The sequence below is a fragment of the Monodelphis domestica genome, chromosome 4, assembly GCF_027887165.1.
Source record: "Monodelphis domestica isolate mMonDom1 chromosome 4, mMonDom1.pri, whole genome shotgun sequence".
Classification (NCBI taxonomy): domain Eukaryota; kingdom Metazoa; phylum Chordata; class Mammalia; order Didelphimorphia; family Didelphidae; genus Monodelphis; species Monodelphis domestica.
In genome coordinates, this window is record NC_077230.1 from 140409757 (window position 1) to 140423035 (window position 13279).

Sequence of the window (13279 nt, forward strand, 5' to 3'; positions counted from 1 at the left end):
TTCTGGCCTTCCAACAGGATAATCCAGAACAAACTCTAATGAAGTGCTATAGAAAAAGAAGAATCAAACCTCTGAAAAACTAATTGCACTCTAGGCCTTTCTGTAAGCAAATGATTGGCTCTAAAATTTATCATATCCCAGTAAGATAGTGAATCTCCTTGTTTTTCATTCCAAGCAGGTAAGTTTATTGGTAAACTATTTTTGAACCTCCACCCCTGGGAGCTTGACACAACCTAAGCACAGGGTGTTTAAAAAAAAAATTAAGCAATACATTGCCTGGTAAAATAGGTTGCCTATGGAACAAGCCTAACATTTCTTTTCTTTTTTCTATTTGTATTGATATGTCTCATTTTAAAAGATGAAATCCTTGTCCCTCCCCTACAAAAAAGATTATTATTTTTTTTAAACCCTTACCTTCCATCTTGGAGTCAATACTGTGTATTGGCTCCAAGGCAGAAGAGTGGTAAGGGCTAGGCAATGGGGGTCAAGTGACTTGCCCAGGGTCACACAGCTAGGAAGTGTCTGAGGCCGGATTTGAACCTAGGACCTCCCGTCTCTAGGCCTGGTTCTCAGTCCACTGAGCTACCCAGCTGCCCCCTAAAAAAGATTATTTTTTAAGAGAGAAACTAAAATAGTTTGCCAAACTCAAAAACAAAACAAGGGAATCCAACTAACTTTGCAACATTCAGCACCCATAGCACCTCATCTCTGCAAAGAATAAAGATTATGTTTTCTTATTTCCTCCTTGGAACCAAGCCTGGTGTTTGTAATTAAGGGATAGAGAATATAATTGTGTTAGAGCATGACTTTTGCATGAAATTATGTTTTACCTTGCTGATATTCTCATCTATTACTCAAATCCTATCAACCATGCCAAACTTGTCCATGCCATTCTCCAAAGCCTATTTGTCAAAATGGAAAAAGGCTGATTCAAAAAGGAGATGATATTTCTGGAATATATACACCTCATAGGCTAATATTTTAATGGATTCTATATAATGTGAATATGAGATAATATTATGGGAGGGGATACCAGTACATCTGCAAAAGAGCACATCCTTGACTGTGAAATTCTTAGGGAAGTAGCACAGTAGATAGAAACTTGGGGTATTGTTAGGAAGACATGAACTCAAATCCTACCTCAGATGTTTATTTGCTAGCTGAATGACCTCAGGCAAATCATTTTCATGTTTCAGTTACTTCATCTTCAAAATAATGGAATTGGATTTATTAGCCTCTAAGATGCCTTCCAGATCTAAATCTGCAATCCTAGGAATACTTTTTCATTTTATCCTGGAGTTTTCCCTCTTGAGTTGTTGAGATACTCCAAGGATCCAACACATTTAATGATCTCAATAACTTTTATTTCTCAGTCTCATTTTATCTAGGGAAGCAATATCAGTTCACTGTAAAGACTGATCTTTTCACAATTTACACTGTTACACTAATATGCAGTATTAAACTTCCATGCCCTGTCCACATATATACTTGAATTATGAGATTATCTCATAAGAATCATAATATGGAAGGGGAAACATATATGTGGAGCAAGATGTGATATTAAAAGCCACTGAATTCCAATCCATCTCACCTGCCTCCCTGCCACCTAATTTTCCTGATAAGAAAATTGAGACTGAGAAAAGTTTAGTGATGTGTTCAGAGTGATACTACTAATAAGAATTCAAAGCAAAATTTCAACTCATGTCTTTCTGAATGCAAGTCTAGTAATTCATCCCCCATGCCAACCTAATCACCTACTGACAGTAAAGAACATCCTTGTGAAACATACAGGCACTATCTTGAAGGAGCAGGAAAATCAGGACAATCCTTCATAGTGGGTAGAGGAATCTAGAGTACCATTAGGCTGTTATGTATGCAATATCAAATCTTCTTGGCAATATTTTAAAAGATTTAATTTCATCTTCACCTCCAATTAAGACACATCAACCCCTGGGCAGATAATATTAAAAAAAAAAAAGAAATTTAGACACTCAACACATGAGCTACCCTGACATACTCTCTTATAGATCATAAATTATGAAGAAAGAGACCATATCGGAGATGATCTGTTAACTCAAGGATCATTTATTTGCATTCCAAATCTCATATACTAATTGGAGTAGGGTTGGAGGCGGGGTTAGGGAGTGATATAGGGAAGACATGGGATGAATGTCAGTTTTCAATAGGACCTTAAACCCCAGTTCTTGCCTACATGTTGCCTCATAGAGGTCTACCATCACAACCCAGTAGTCAGCTCAATTAGTCTATTCAAAACATCTAGTACTTTGGTAGCCTAGGATAGAAAACAATCATTTCCTGGCAATTCCAAGACTATTTTATTTACATCCAGGCCAAGGACCAAAGGGGAAACCAGAAGGCTTATTCTCGCTGCCAGATCCTTTAAACTCAGCCTTTAAGTTATGGGGGTTTTAATAATAATTCAGATCTCATCACAGAGATATAGCAGTCTGGTAGTCATAGATAACTCTGGCCAAAAAGAATGATTTTTTCTTCTGCATGACGCTACCTCCCCTTAGCCATTCTAAACCAGGACTCCCACCTCCTCCTGAATGATATATGTTGACTATACAGTTGTTTTCTCAAATACCAACTTTGACCCAAGGTCCCTAGTTTATCTCTGATTTGGGAACTGTAAATATAACAGCTATACAATTAAAGGTCTGCCTTTCCAAGATATATTACTGAACCCGTCTCATTCCTAGAGTAATACACAGATAGAGTACAAGGATTGAACCTTTAAAATAAAGATCTTTAAGTTGTCTATGAACTATTTTCAAAAATAATTTTGCTAATTATTTCAAAATAATTAGTTTCTTTTTTAATTTTATGTTTTTAAGCATTTGAAGGTGAAATATTACTTTGAAAAGGATATCACTGAACTATCAGAAGACTCATGATCCAAAAAAGGGTTAATTTTTTTTGCTTAAAAGAAAAATTATACCCAATTATGGTAAATGAGTAACCAGACTCCACATACTTAATTCTGTTATAAAAATGAAATCTAGTTATCCATCTGAAACCAAATTCTTTTATATGAAGTCGTCAAGAAGCATTTATAAAGCTTCTACTATTTACCAGGCATTGTGCAAAATTGGGGACAGGAAGGAAGGTAAAAACAGTCTCTATGTTCAAAGAGCTCAAAATCTCATGAGGGAAACAAGCAAACAACAATGGACAGGCAATATACAGGGAGGCTAAATTTTCAGGAATTCTGGAGGAAAGGCACTAGGATTAAGGAGAATTGGGAAAGATTTCTTGTAGGAGATAGGATTTTACCTGGGAATTGAAGGAAATCAAGAAAACAAAGGTATGGAGATGAGGAGAAAAAGAGAACTCCAAGCAGAAAGTATAACCAGTGAAATTGTGCAGTCAGGAGATAAGAGTGTTTTGACTAGAGGAACAGAATGGAGGACAAAATTAATGGATCATAGATTATGTAAAAGGGAATAAGGTATAAGATGATGGGAGAGAGAAAGAGCCAAGAGCCATGTTTTGACAGGTTTTAAAAGCCAACGGGAGGATTTTACATTTGATTCCAGAATTAATAGATGGAGTTTATTGAATAGAGGAGGTGACTGGTCAGATTAGGGCTTCAAGAAGATCATTCATTTTGACTTGAATGGGGTGTGAAAGTTAAGACAAGGAGACCAACAAGCAGCCTATTGTAATTGTTTCAGTGTGAGGTAAGACACCAGGGTGATGGCAGTGTTCAAAGAGAAGAGCAAAGGTATATGAAAGTTGTTATAAGGATAGAACTGAAAAGACCTGACAACAGATTGCATATGGGAGTGGAGGAAGAATGAAAGAATTTGTTCACTCTTTCTTCTCTCCATTTATCCTATATACCTACAGTTTAAGACTACCTGGGGGGAGTTAGAAGCTTTCCACAAATGCTTGAAATATAACTACCAGGAAACCAAAGAGTATATGAGGGAGAAATCAGATGTAATTTTATCCCCTGAGGGGCCTTTACATGCAGAGAATGGGCTTACCTGTCTTCCTGAAAACTATATATCAAGAGATCTTCTCAGAAACTGGTACAGAGACAGTGGCCTCCCACTACTAAAATGATGAGTCCTATGGCTTAACAGTTAGAATTATCCTTTATACTATATATCAACCCTCTCTTCCAGAAACTCTTGTGATGAACTTGCTTTGATCATGAAAAGTTTCGTGAAATCCTTATTTGGAAGAGAATCATTGAAAAGGGGAGCCTCTAGGACCTGCACCTGCAGAATGACAAAGAGATGGGCCTAGAGAGAAAACACTGTGTAATATAACTACATCAGCAACAACTCACTCTTCTATTGACTGCCAAGATTTTCTAAACACTTTCCTTACAATGGTCCTGTGGTATACACATTAAAAATATCATTTTCCTTCTCTTACAAATGAGGAAACTGAGGCCTGGAGAAGTTTAATTATTTGCTCAGGATCCCATCATTTCTATGTGTCTGAATCTGGATTTGAATTTTTTGTCTCTAGATTCCAAATCCAGTGCCCTTTCTGCTACAAATTGAAGAATTCTACCAAGGTTGTCCTACATAACAATGGACTCCAGTTCTTAAGAAGTATTCTAAGGAATGTGATTTATCCACAATAGAATAGATTTAGCAGATCCAGAAGAAAATGGGATTAGTATACTATCTGCAAAAAAGAAAGCTCACTCTGACAAAGACTCCCCCCCCAAAAAAAATAAATAAATAAAACAAAATACTAATCATTTGGATTAGTGGGTTATATGACTTTTCCCCCATAATTGCCTACATATTTCTGCTAGCCCCCAACCCAGTTCAGCCAAGGAATAAGGTTATTTTTTTCCCCATTTTCTGCTTGTGCTCCTTAATTTACTCTGGGACATGGAAGAAGACAAAATAATACTCTAAAGGTTACTGAAAAACATAGGTTGGTAGAATCAAATGATAGAAATGTTGGAGGAAGAGAGATTGTTGAATGATCTAGGTATGACAAATCACAACTAATCTTTTTGTTTCCAAATGTGATACTAGTGTTATATTTTTTTCATATCATTACTTGAATAGATCATTTCCCTCCTCTTCCTAGCCTCTATTTTTCATCTTTAGGTATTGTTCTCTGCCATTAATTTTCCTTTATTTATAGAACTTAAGTACTAGAAAGTAGATTCTAATCTTTTCTTACAGTTCTCATCTTAAGTGTTAAATTTATTTCAGTACATAATTTCTCTAAAGTCTAAAGCAGGATTTTTGGGCTCACAAACTTGTTTTTGTAATATTTCTTTGACTAGATTTAGATATAATTGGTTTTCTCTTTAATCATTTGCATTTGATTTTATGCTTTCAAAAAAAATTATTTGGAGAATGTCTTCATAGGCTTCACCAGTCCACCAAAAAGGTCCATGACATTCAAAAAGAATCCCTGTTTAAGGGATCACTTGTCAAATTAGAGTATTACTTGTGGTACATGGATGGAACCCTTAACAAAATGAATGAATGACATGTATTGATTCTTCAGTGAAATGAGAAGCTTATAAGGCTAAATTCTGGCTTTATGGATAACAACTAGAATCTGAGCATTTCTCGGCAAATTTCAGGAGCCCAGGGAGAACAGCAAAGTCTCAGAAAAGTTGTAACATTAGTGACCTGGCCCTATGGTAGGAAAGTTGATTGCCCATAGTTAGGAGGTGCTGGTTGGGATGGAAGGTACATATGTGTCTGATGGGTGAATTTGATTCATATAAAGAAGAGGGATAAAATATCATTCAAATCTAGGCATCAAATGGAGAACTAAGAAAAGAGTAGAGTGAGAATATGGTTCAGAAAGCCAAGAGAGTCATGCTGAAGGTTATGACAAAATGTGAAAAGGCAGGGAGGGGCTGAAGTAACCATAACCAAGGCAAAGTACCTGTTCACAGGTTTATGTTTAAGCCAAACCCTTTTGGCCAGCCTGGAGGATTTGGCTTTCACACCTGGCCTCAATGTCCTAAAGAACAGGTAGCACAGCACGTTTGAGAACTGATACTACTAGACAGAATTGGAAATGCTTGATCCCAGTCATCAAAAATTGTCATTCATCACCAGCAAATATCTATTCAAATGTTTTTGTTTCTATCTTAATTGAGATTGCTGGTTTCCTTACAGGTGAGAAAAGCAATAGAAAACCTGTTTTATTTGGCAGCTAGAAGAAAAAAGGCATTAAGATGTCCCCTGCTAAAGGAATAGCAAGAGGTTGAATATATTTGAGGTGTGAAAATCTGCAAATGCTTTCACAACCTTCAAACATGCCAAAACAACCCTATCCATATCTTTCTGGCAGCCAGATGGCTATTAGAGTGGATCTCCACTGCCTGCTTAAGGCGCCTGCACCACTCATCTTACTGATAAGATATTACCTTCAAAGTTGTGATAATTAGCTGTAACATGAAGTCAGAATTTAGAAGCTGTCACAATTTGATTGGGGGGGGAAGGGAAGTGGACTAGAACTGTAATGAATACATCTTCAAAATTTTTGCATGTTTGGGTTAAATTCAACTACTTACAAAGAGTTAGAAAAGATTTTAAGAGGTCATAATAAGTAACAACCTCATTTTACAAATGAGAAAAATGAAATTTAAAGATTTTTAAAGTGATTTGTCCAGAGTATCATAGCTAGTATCCAGAGCAAAACCATGTTAAAAAAAAAAAAGCAGGGTTTGGGTTAAATAAGCTTGAAAGTTCTTCTACTTCTAAATCTATAACTAATCTAAGTCATGCCTATTGTATGGTGAAAACGTTGTTTCAACTTTGTGACCCCCACCCCACAAGTTACCATTTGCTCTTATACTTCTTTACCACTATATCAACTTTATGTGATCTACCTTTTGTCACCCAAATTCCAGCAAAACTTCTATCTTGGAGAGCACCAGCGACTTCTTGCCAAACCTGACAGCCCTTTATTATTCCTCATCCTCTTTGATTATATTTTAGAATTTAATTCCACTTACCACTTACTCCTTGTGGATGTTCTATACTTTCACGGTATCTGTGACACTGTGCTCTCAGTCTTTTTCTCATACTTCTTTAGTGGCTACTTCTCTGATTGTTTCAGCTATTCTTGTTGCTCTTGATGTTCTGCTACCTTGATGTGGTCCTCTCCCAAAGCTCTGCTTCTTTCTTTTCTCTTTACATATATATTTTTAGTGATTTCATCCACTCCCACTGCATGATGATCATTATAAAAATATCTTTCTCCTTAGCCATGGCCTATTTCTAGATATTTTCAATTGACTGGTAGACATCTACACAAAAATATTCTATTCATGTTGAAAAATCAACTCAGCAACTTTCCATCATACATTTGCTGACAGTACCACCATTCTTATGCTAAAACTTAATAGAAAATAAAAATTATTTATTTTACCCTTACCTACCCATCATCCCTTTTAATTGAATCAGTTGCCAAATTTTATTAATTTCATCTCTTTTACACATAAGTGCCTGGTTTTCCATTCTTGGGGCTACCTCTCTATCTTTGTGTCTCCAGTCTCTCCCTTCTCTTATAATGCTATATACTCCTATGGGGGTAGTATACTAGAGTATAGTTTGGATCATGACATCTCCTTACTTAAAAGCCTTCATTGGCTCCCCAGTGCCAACAAAATAAATGAAAACCTATAATTATACAAAAATCTTTAAGGTTTATAACATGTTTCTTTCAAACTTGTGAGATTGTGAAAATGTATTAATAATAATAATAATAATAATAATTAGAGCCTATTTTGTTCTGTGAGGTTTCCATAGCCTTTTAATGTATGTTAACAGATTTTATTTTGTCTCCAGTTTATATATAAGGAAACTGAGGAACACAGCACCTCAATATCTAGTTCTGGTTCCCCCAGCCTATAATGTTAAGGCCAGATATTTAACAGAGATCCCCAGTTCCTACTGAATAATATTTTAAAATATATATCTTACATAATGGGATTACTGCTTTATATGCTATAGAAAGCTGTATGCATTTTAAAATGAAGATTGTAAAATGAGAGAAATGAAAAAATGAGAAAAACATTTTTAAAATTCAGATATTTTCAAAGCACCAAGTAGTTTTAAGTGTTAGATGAAGTTATTTCATATATAAGTTGTATTTATTCTCTCAGAAAAGCCTCTAACTTTGAGGAGGTTTGACACACGAATATACCAAATCACCTACCATCTTTCAAGATGGTTTCACGTTCTGTCCCATCTATCTTTTGCCGACCAATTAGGAAGCTGGTGGTGTCAGCAAAGTAGATATAATTGGCTTCAGCATGGAAATCCAGTGCACGAGGGTTGACCAGATTTTCTATGGGGATCATGTATTCATCGGCTATCTTGGTATTCAAGTCCATTCCCCGAACAATTCCTGGGCGTCCTTTCCCATAAAAGAGAAACAACTCATTCTTTGGTCCTGTTGAAGAAAGATTACAGACATAAACAACTGGTGCTGCCTAATCTTCTTTACACTGCATAATGGCACTGTTTAATTAACTGGCACAATTAGTGAGGTTTAAAAAAATTCAATACCAAAAATTAAACTCTAAAATATGCCAAATGTATCTCAATGTAAGAAGGCTACATAATTGCATTACTTTAATTAAAATAGAAATTACTTCCGTAAATAGGTTATATCTAGTTAATTATTCTTTTGTCTGTAACTGTCTGTATTTTGAAAACATGACAGATCATTGGATAATGTGTAGCTCTGTGAAATGGACATTTATAAAAACATCCCGTGCATTCAGTTTTACAACTCATTAGAATCTATCTAAAGCTTTCTTTGGACACTGACTATAGAATTCATTATATCTGACAATGCCGGAAACTTCAGAAAATTCAAAACATGCCATAGAAGACTTTTCATCTACCCTCTGTCAGAGCAAACAAAAGGAATCATTTGCTATCATTTCCTCATACATGAATATAATTGAGTGTCCAGACATGATTTGTACTTCCAAGATCCACATCAAAATGCCAGTAATGCTCTGGCTTTCCTTTTATTTCTTAATTTGAACCCCTAAAGCTATTTCAATCTACTAGAGACTCAGAAGTTCATTATAGCTCTTATAAAGACAATGACAAAAAGAAAGCAAAAAAAGTTTAAACGCTTATTTTTAAAGATGATTGAAGATGCCTTTTCCTACATAATAAATGTTTCTGTGGCAAATTCAAAGCTCTCTATGGCCAAAAAATGAAAAACAAAGGGGAACAAGCACAAAAATTTGCCTATGTGCTCAAGTGGCTTAGCGTGTGTCCATTCTGTATGGTATGAGAAGAAATGCGTAGTGATCTTTTAACCTATAGAAGAGGAAAATAATATCAGGAATATATCTGAAAATAAAGTGGTACTAAGAGTTGTCGAGTCTGTTTAGACTGAGATTCTTATCTAAAGGTCACTTGAGTTTCTAAAAAAAATGTCAGGAAGCAAATATGAAGCCATTTCTTTCAGGAATCCATTAATATTATTTAGTTATGCTGGACAGAAGAGAAGAATGTTGATAACGTGATTTGACATCTAAGAAAATGGTAGATAGAGAAATTAAAGAATTCCTATGAAAAGGTTGCTCTGCATCTCCAAAAATAAGATATTAAAAGACTCAAAAGAGCAAAGTGGTGAAATTATCTCAGCCATATTTCAGAAAATACTCCCTTTAATGTAAATCTGAAGTTACCACAATTAAGGGATCTTACCATCATAATACATTAATAATAAGGGCTAATAATGCCATACTTATCCAGAGGGCTTATCTATAATGACTGAAACATAGCGAAAAACCATAAAGTAAGCAAAAATGTTCTCTCAATATATAACATAAAGATAGCAAAAGCTGTGCACAAACAATCAAAACCCTATGAATATTGCATATGGGATATTCCCTTAGAACCTCACTCTGAGCTTATTTACTCTCATTTTAGAAAGAATTCTAACATCCTTAATCATCTCTTTTTCTCAATCAAGAAACTATTAGAAGTAAAAAATTAGGGGCAGGTGTAGTAACAGAAGCTAGAAGTGACAGTTCAGTCTCATAACAAAGAGAAAAATGCTAAATTTAAATGCAACAAAGTAATAGAAATCTGGGGTCACTGAATATAAGAATAAATGATCTTGCCCAACTCAATTGGCCCTAAGGACATCATTATAGCAAAATGTAATTAGGTCATGTTCATAATGATGAGGCAGTCAAAATGAAAAAAGATTAAACTATGTTCAGTTATTCTGTTTAAGCAGGCAGGAATGTGTGAAATGCATTTCAGACTATTTTGATCATTCAAATTATGGAAAGCCACATGGTTAAAATAAAAGCATTTTGGAATCATCAATTATCATAGTAAGGGAATCTGGGCTCACATTCCAACAGTTCAATTCAACAAGCATTTGTTAAATAGCCACTAAATAAAGAGTGCTCTGCTTGATTCTGGATCTATAAAGACAAAATGGGATTGTGTGTGTGTGTGCATGTGTGCGTGCATGTGTGTGTATGTGTGATCCCTGCCTTTAAGGAGCTTACATTCTCAACAACAGCCAGAGCTCAGGAATCTGTAGAAAATTAGAGCATGAATATTCTGGAGATCAGGCTCTTTCCTAAATAAATTCTTGTTAAGCTGAATTTCCTACATCTGGAATACTCACCCACCTCTTCCCCAAATTTGCCCATTCACTTAACCATGGCAGATTTGTAGTATTCTACAATAGAGAGCTTCTAAATTCCTAACCTATCCTTCTAGTCAACTAACAAAGGAAGTGACTTTCCTGATGTCACTGATTAGTAAGTAGCAAATCTCACATTTGAACCCAGATCACTTGATGCTAAACTTGTTATTATTTTCATTGAAGTATGCATGCTAATGTGAATATGAAAGAAATCTAAGGGGTAAGGTTAGGTTGCCTGGGAATTCTATTTACTTTAGGTGTCATTTTAAAAGGAGACCAATTTAGGCTCAATATGAGACCTTATAATTAGAACAATATAAAACTGGAATGTGCTGCTTCAGGAGTTAATGAGTTTTTCCTTCATTGAAGGTTTCAAATAGACAGAATGACTGTAAATTATGTTGAATTTAGGGTAGGGATTCCTTTTTAGATGTCTATTGGACTAGGTAGAGACTTAGGTCCCTTCTAATTCTGAAAATTGATGATCCTGTAAAATGTAAGACCTTTACTCTCTGGGAATTTCAGTAGGAACATTTTATACTCATAGGATGAAGCTTGTGCCATAAATTGTAAGCTTATTGAGGGACTATCTTTTGCTTCTTTTTGTATCCCCAGTGTTTAGCGCAGCACCTGTCACATAGTAGGCACTTAATAAATGTCTATTAATTGACTAAGTGCTAAAATAGAAACTAATGCCAATGAACAACTCTATTCAGACTATTATAGACAACTAATGTTATCTAATATAATTCAATTTTACAAATGTTGAAGCTGAGGCTAAGAAGAGTTAAACAACTTGTTCAGTATCATATATATATATATATATATATGTAGATATATATATATAGATATATAGATATATATATGGACTAGCTAGGATTCCAAGTAATTCTTCTGAAACCTGATCCATCATTCAGTCCATAGAAATGGATATCACACAGTTTCTTAAATTGGGGCTTGCTGAATTGAATTTAATTCCTTATACATGCAATGCTTTCCCTAAGGGTAATGCTTTCCCTAAATGCTTTCCCCAAAGGAATCCCTTTGGAATTCCTATCTATTTTTCAAGTATGAGTTCAAATAATATTTCCTGCATGAAGTTTTCTCTGTTTTCCCTATTCCTAATATGTATATGCTCTCCTATACCCACCCTCCAAAAACCCCTGGGAGTGATTTCTTCTTTATTTGCTCTCATACTACTTCATATCCTATCTTATTCATGTATCATATCATCCTAACTTTTATCATATTTGTATGAATAGTTCATCTTTTCATACTAGATTACAAATTAAATGAAAATAGGAAACATTTTATTTTAATTTATCTTCCCCAGTATTTAGCATAGTCCTGGATACAGAGTAAAAAATAATGTTGATTATATGAATGACTCTTTCCAAAAGAATATTGAGTCAGAGGCTTTATCAACTGCAGCAAATTACTGAATTTGTGGAATAATTCCACTAAATGTGGAAGGGATCTTAGAATTTGTCTTGTCCTTTAGCCTTATGATGAAAATTGATGAAATAAGACCAAGAGAGATTAAAAGATCTATTTAAGGTCACACCAGGAATAAATAAAAGGGCTATGACTTGAACTCAAGATATGTGCTTCCAAGTTCAGCAGCCTTTCCAATGTACTCCACTGTTCCTCAACCTTCTTTTATCCTGAGGACACCATTATAAAAAGACAAATACCATTTTGTGAAAGAAAAGATAGGTGAGTATTTATAGGCAAATTTTATCTGACGAGGGCTCATGTTATTACTGTTGTGGATGATGATGATACTAATTAACACTCAAAATCCTATTCTGAAATGCTAGCTGCTGGCAAAGTGTTTGAGTTTAAGAACATACTTTTGCATGACCTGCCATCACTTCCCAAGTTGAAGCCCGTCCTGCAACGACAAGTCCGTGTTTTGTAGTTGCTGCTGAGCAGACAGATGTGCGAACATCCCCCTGGCATTCCATATGGATCTACTTCACATGCATGGCTTCTGACTACAACAAATGAAAAACAGCATGCTTGAAATCTTATCAAAACAAGATAATTATGTGTATCAGCATGTTGAAGATTTTACAATGAAAAAAAAAAAGGAGTGAATCCTAGTAAAATCCTATACATTAGAATATACCTTGAAATATTCAAATTTATCAGAGAGGGGTGATTGAACTTTTAGTGTCTTAACTTGAAATTTCCCAAACAATCCTGATAATAAAAACAAAAGCTAGCATTTATTTAGCACTTTAAGATTTGTAAAGTGCTTTACATATTATTTTATTTGCTCCTCAAAACACCCTTATGGAATGTAATCTATTATTATCCAAGTTTTACAGATGAAGAAACTGTGGTTAGAAGAGTTAATATTTCATATAAAATTACTGAGTGTCTGAAGCAGGATTTGAACTCTGGTCTTCCTTACTTTAAGTCCAGCACTCATCCATTGTACTACCTAGTGACAACAAGAACTGGACTTTTAAGATTAACTCAAATTGAATTAATTTGCACATCCATGCAAATAGGCCTCATTGCCATTTAAAGATAATTTTGCAAAATATTTTTCTTGTGGGATTTTTTTTGTTTGTTTCAAAAAGATGAAGATGCCCCTGTGTTTTGA

General features: G+C 34.9%; 1 protein-coding gene across 7 annotated transcripts in view; it reads right to left on the reverse strand.

Moving 5' to 3' along the window:
• The window catches only part of LRP1B (LDL receptor related protein 1B), a 2480145-nt gene that overhangs the window by 1103844 nt on the left and 1363022 nt on the right, over positions 1-13279 (reverse strand). For all 7 annotated transcript variants that reach the window (XM_007494117.3, XM_056797188.1, XM_056797186.1 and 4 more), the window contains 2 exons: positions 12519-12662; positions 8188-8424 (listed from right to left, as the gene is read on the reverse strand). In XM_007494117.3, the coding sequence (XP_007494179.2) occupies positions 8188-8424; positions 12519-12662 (381 nt within the window). The remainder of the gene's footprint in view (positions 1-8187; positions 8425-12518; positions 12663-13279) is intronic.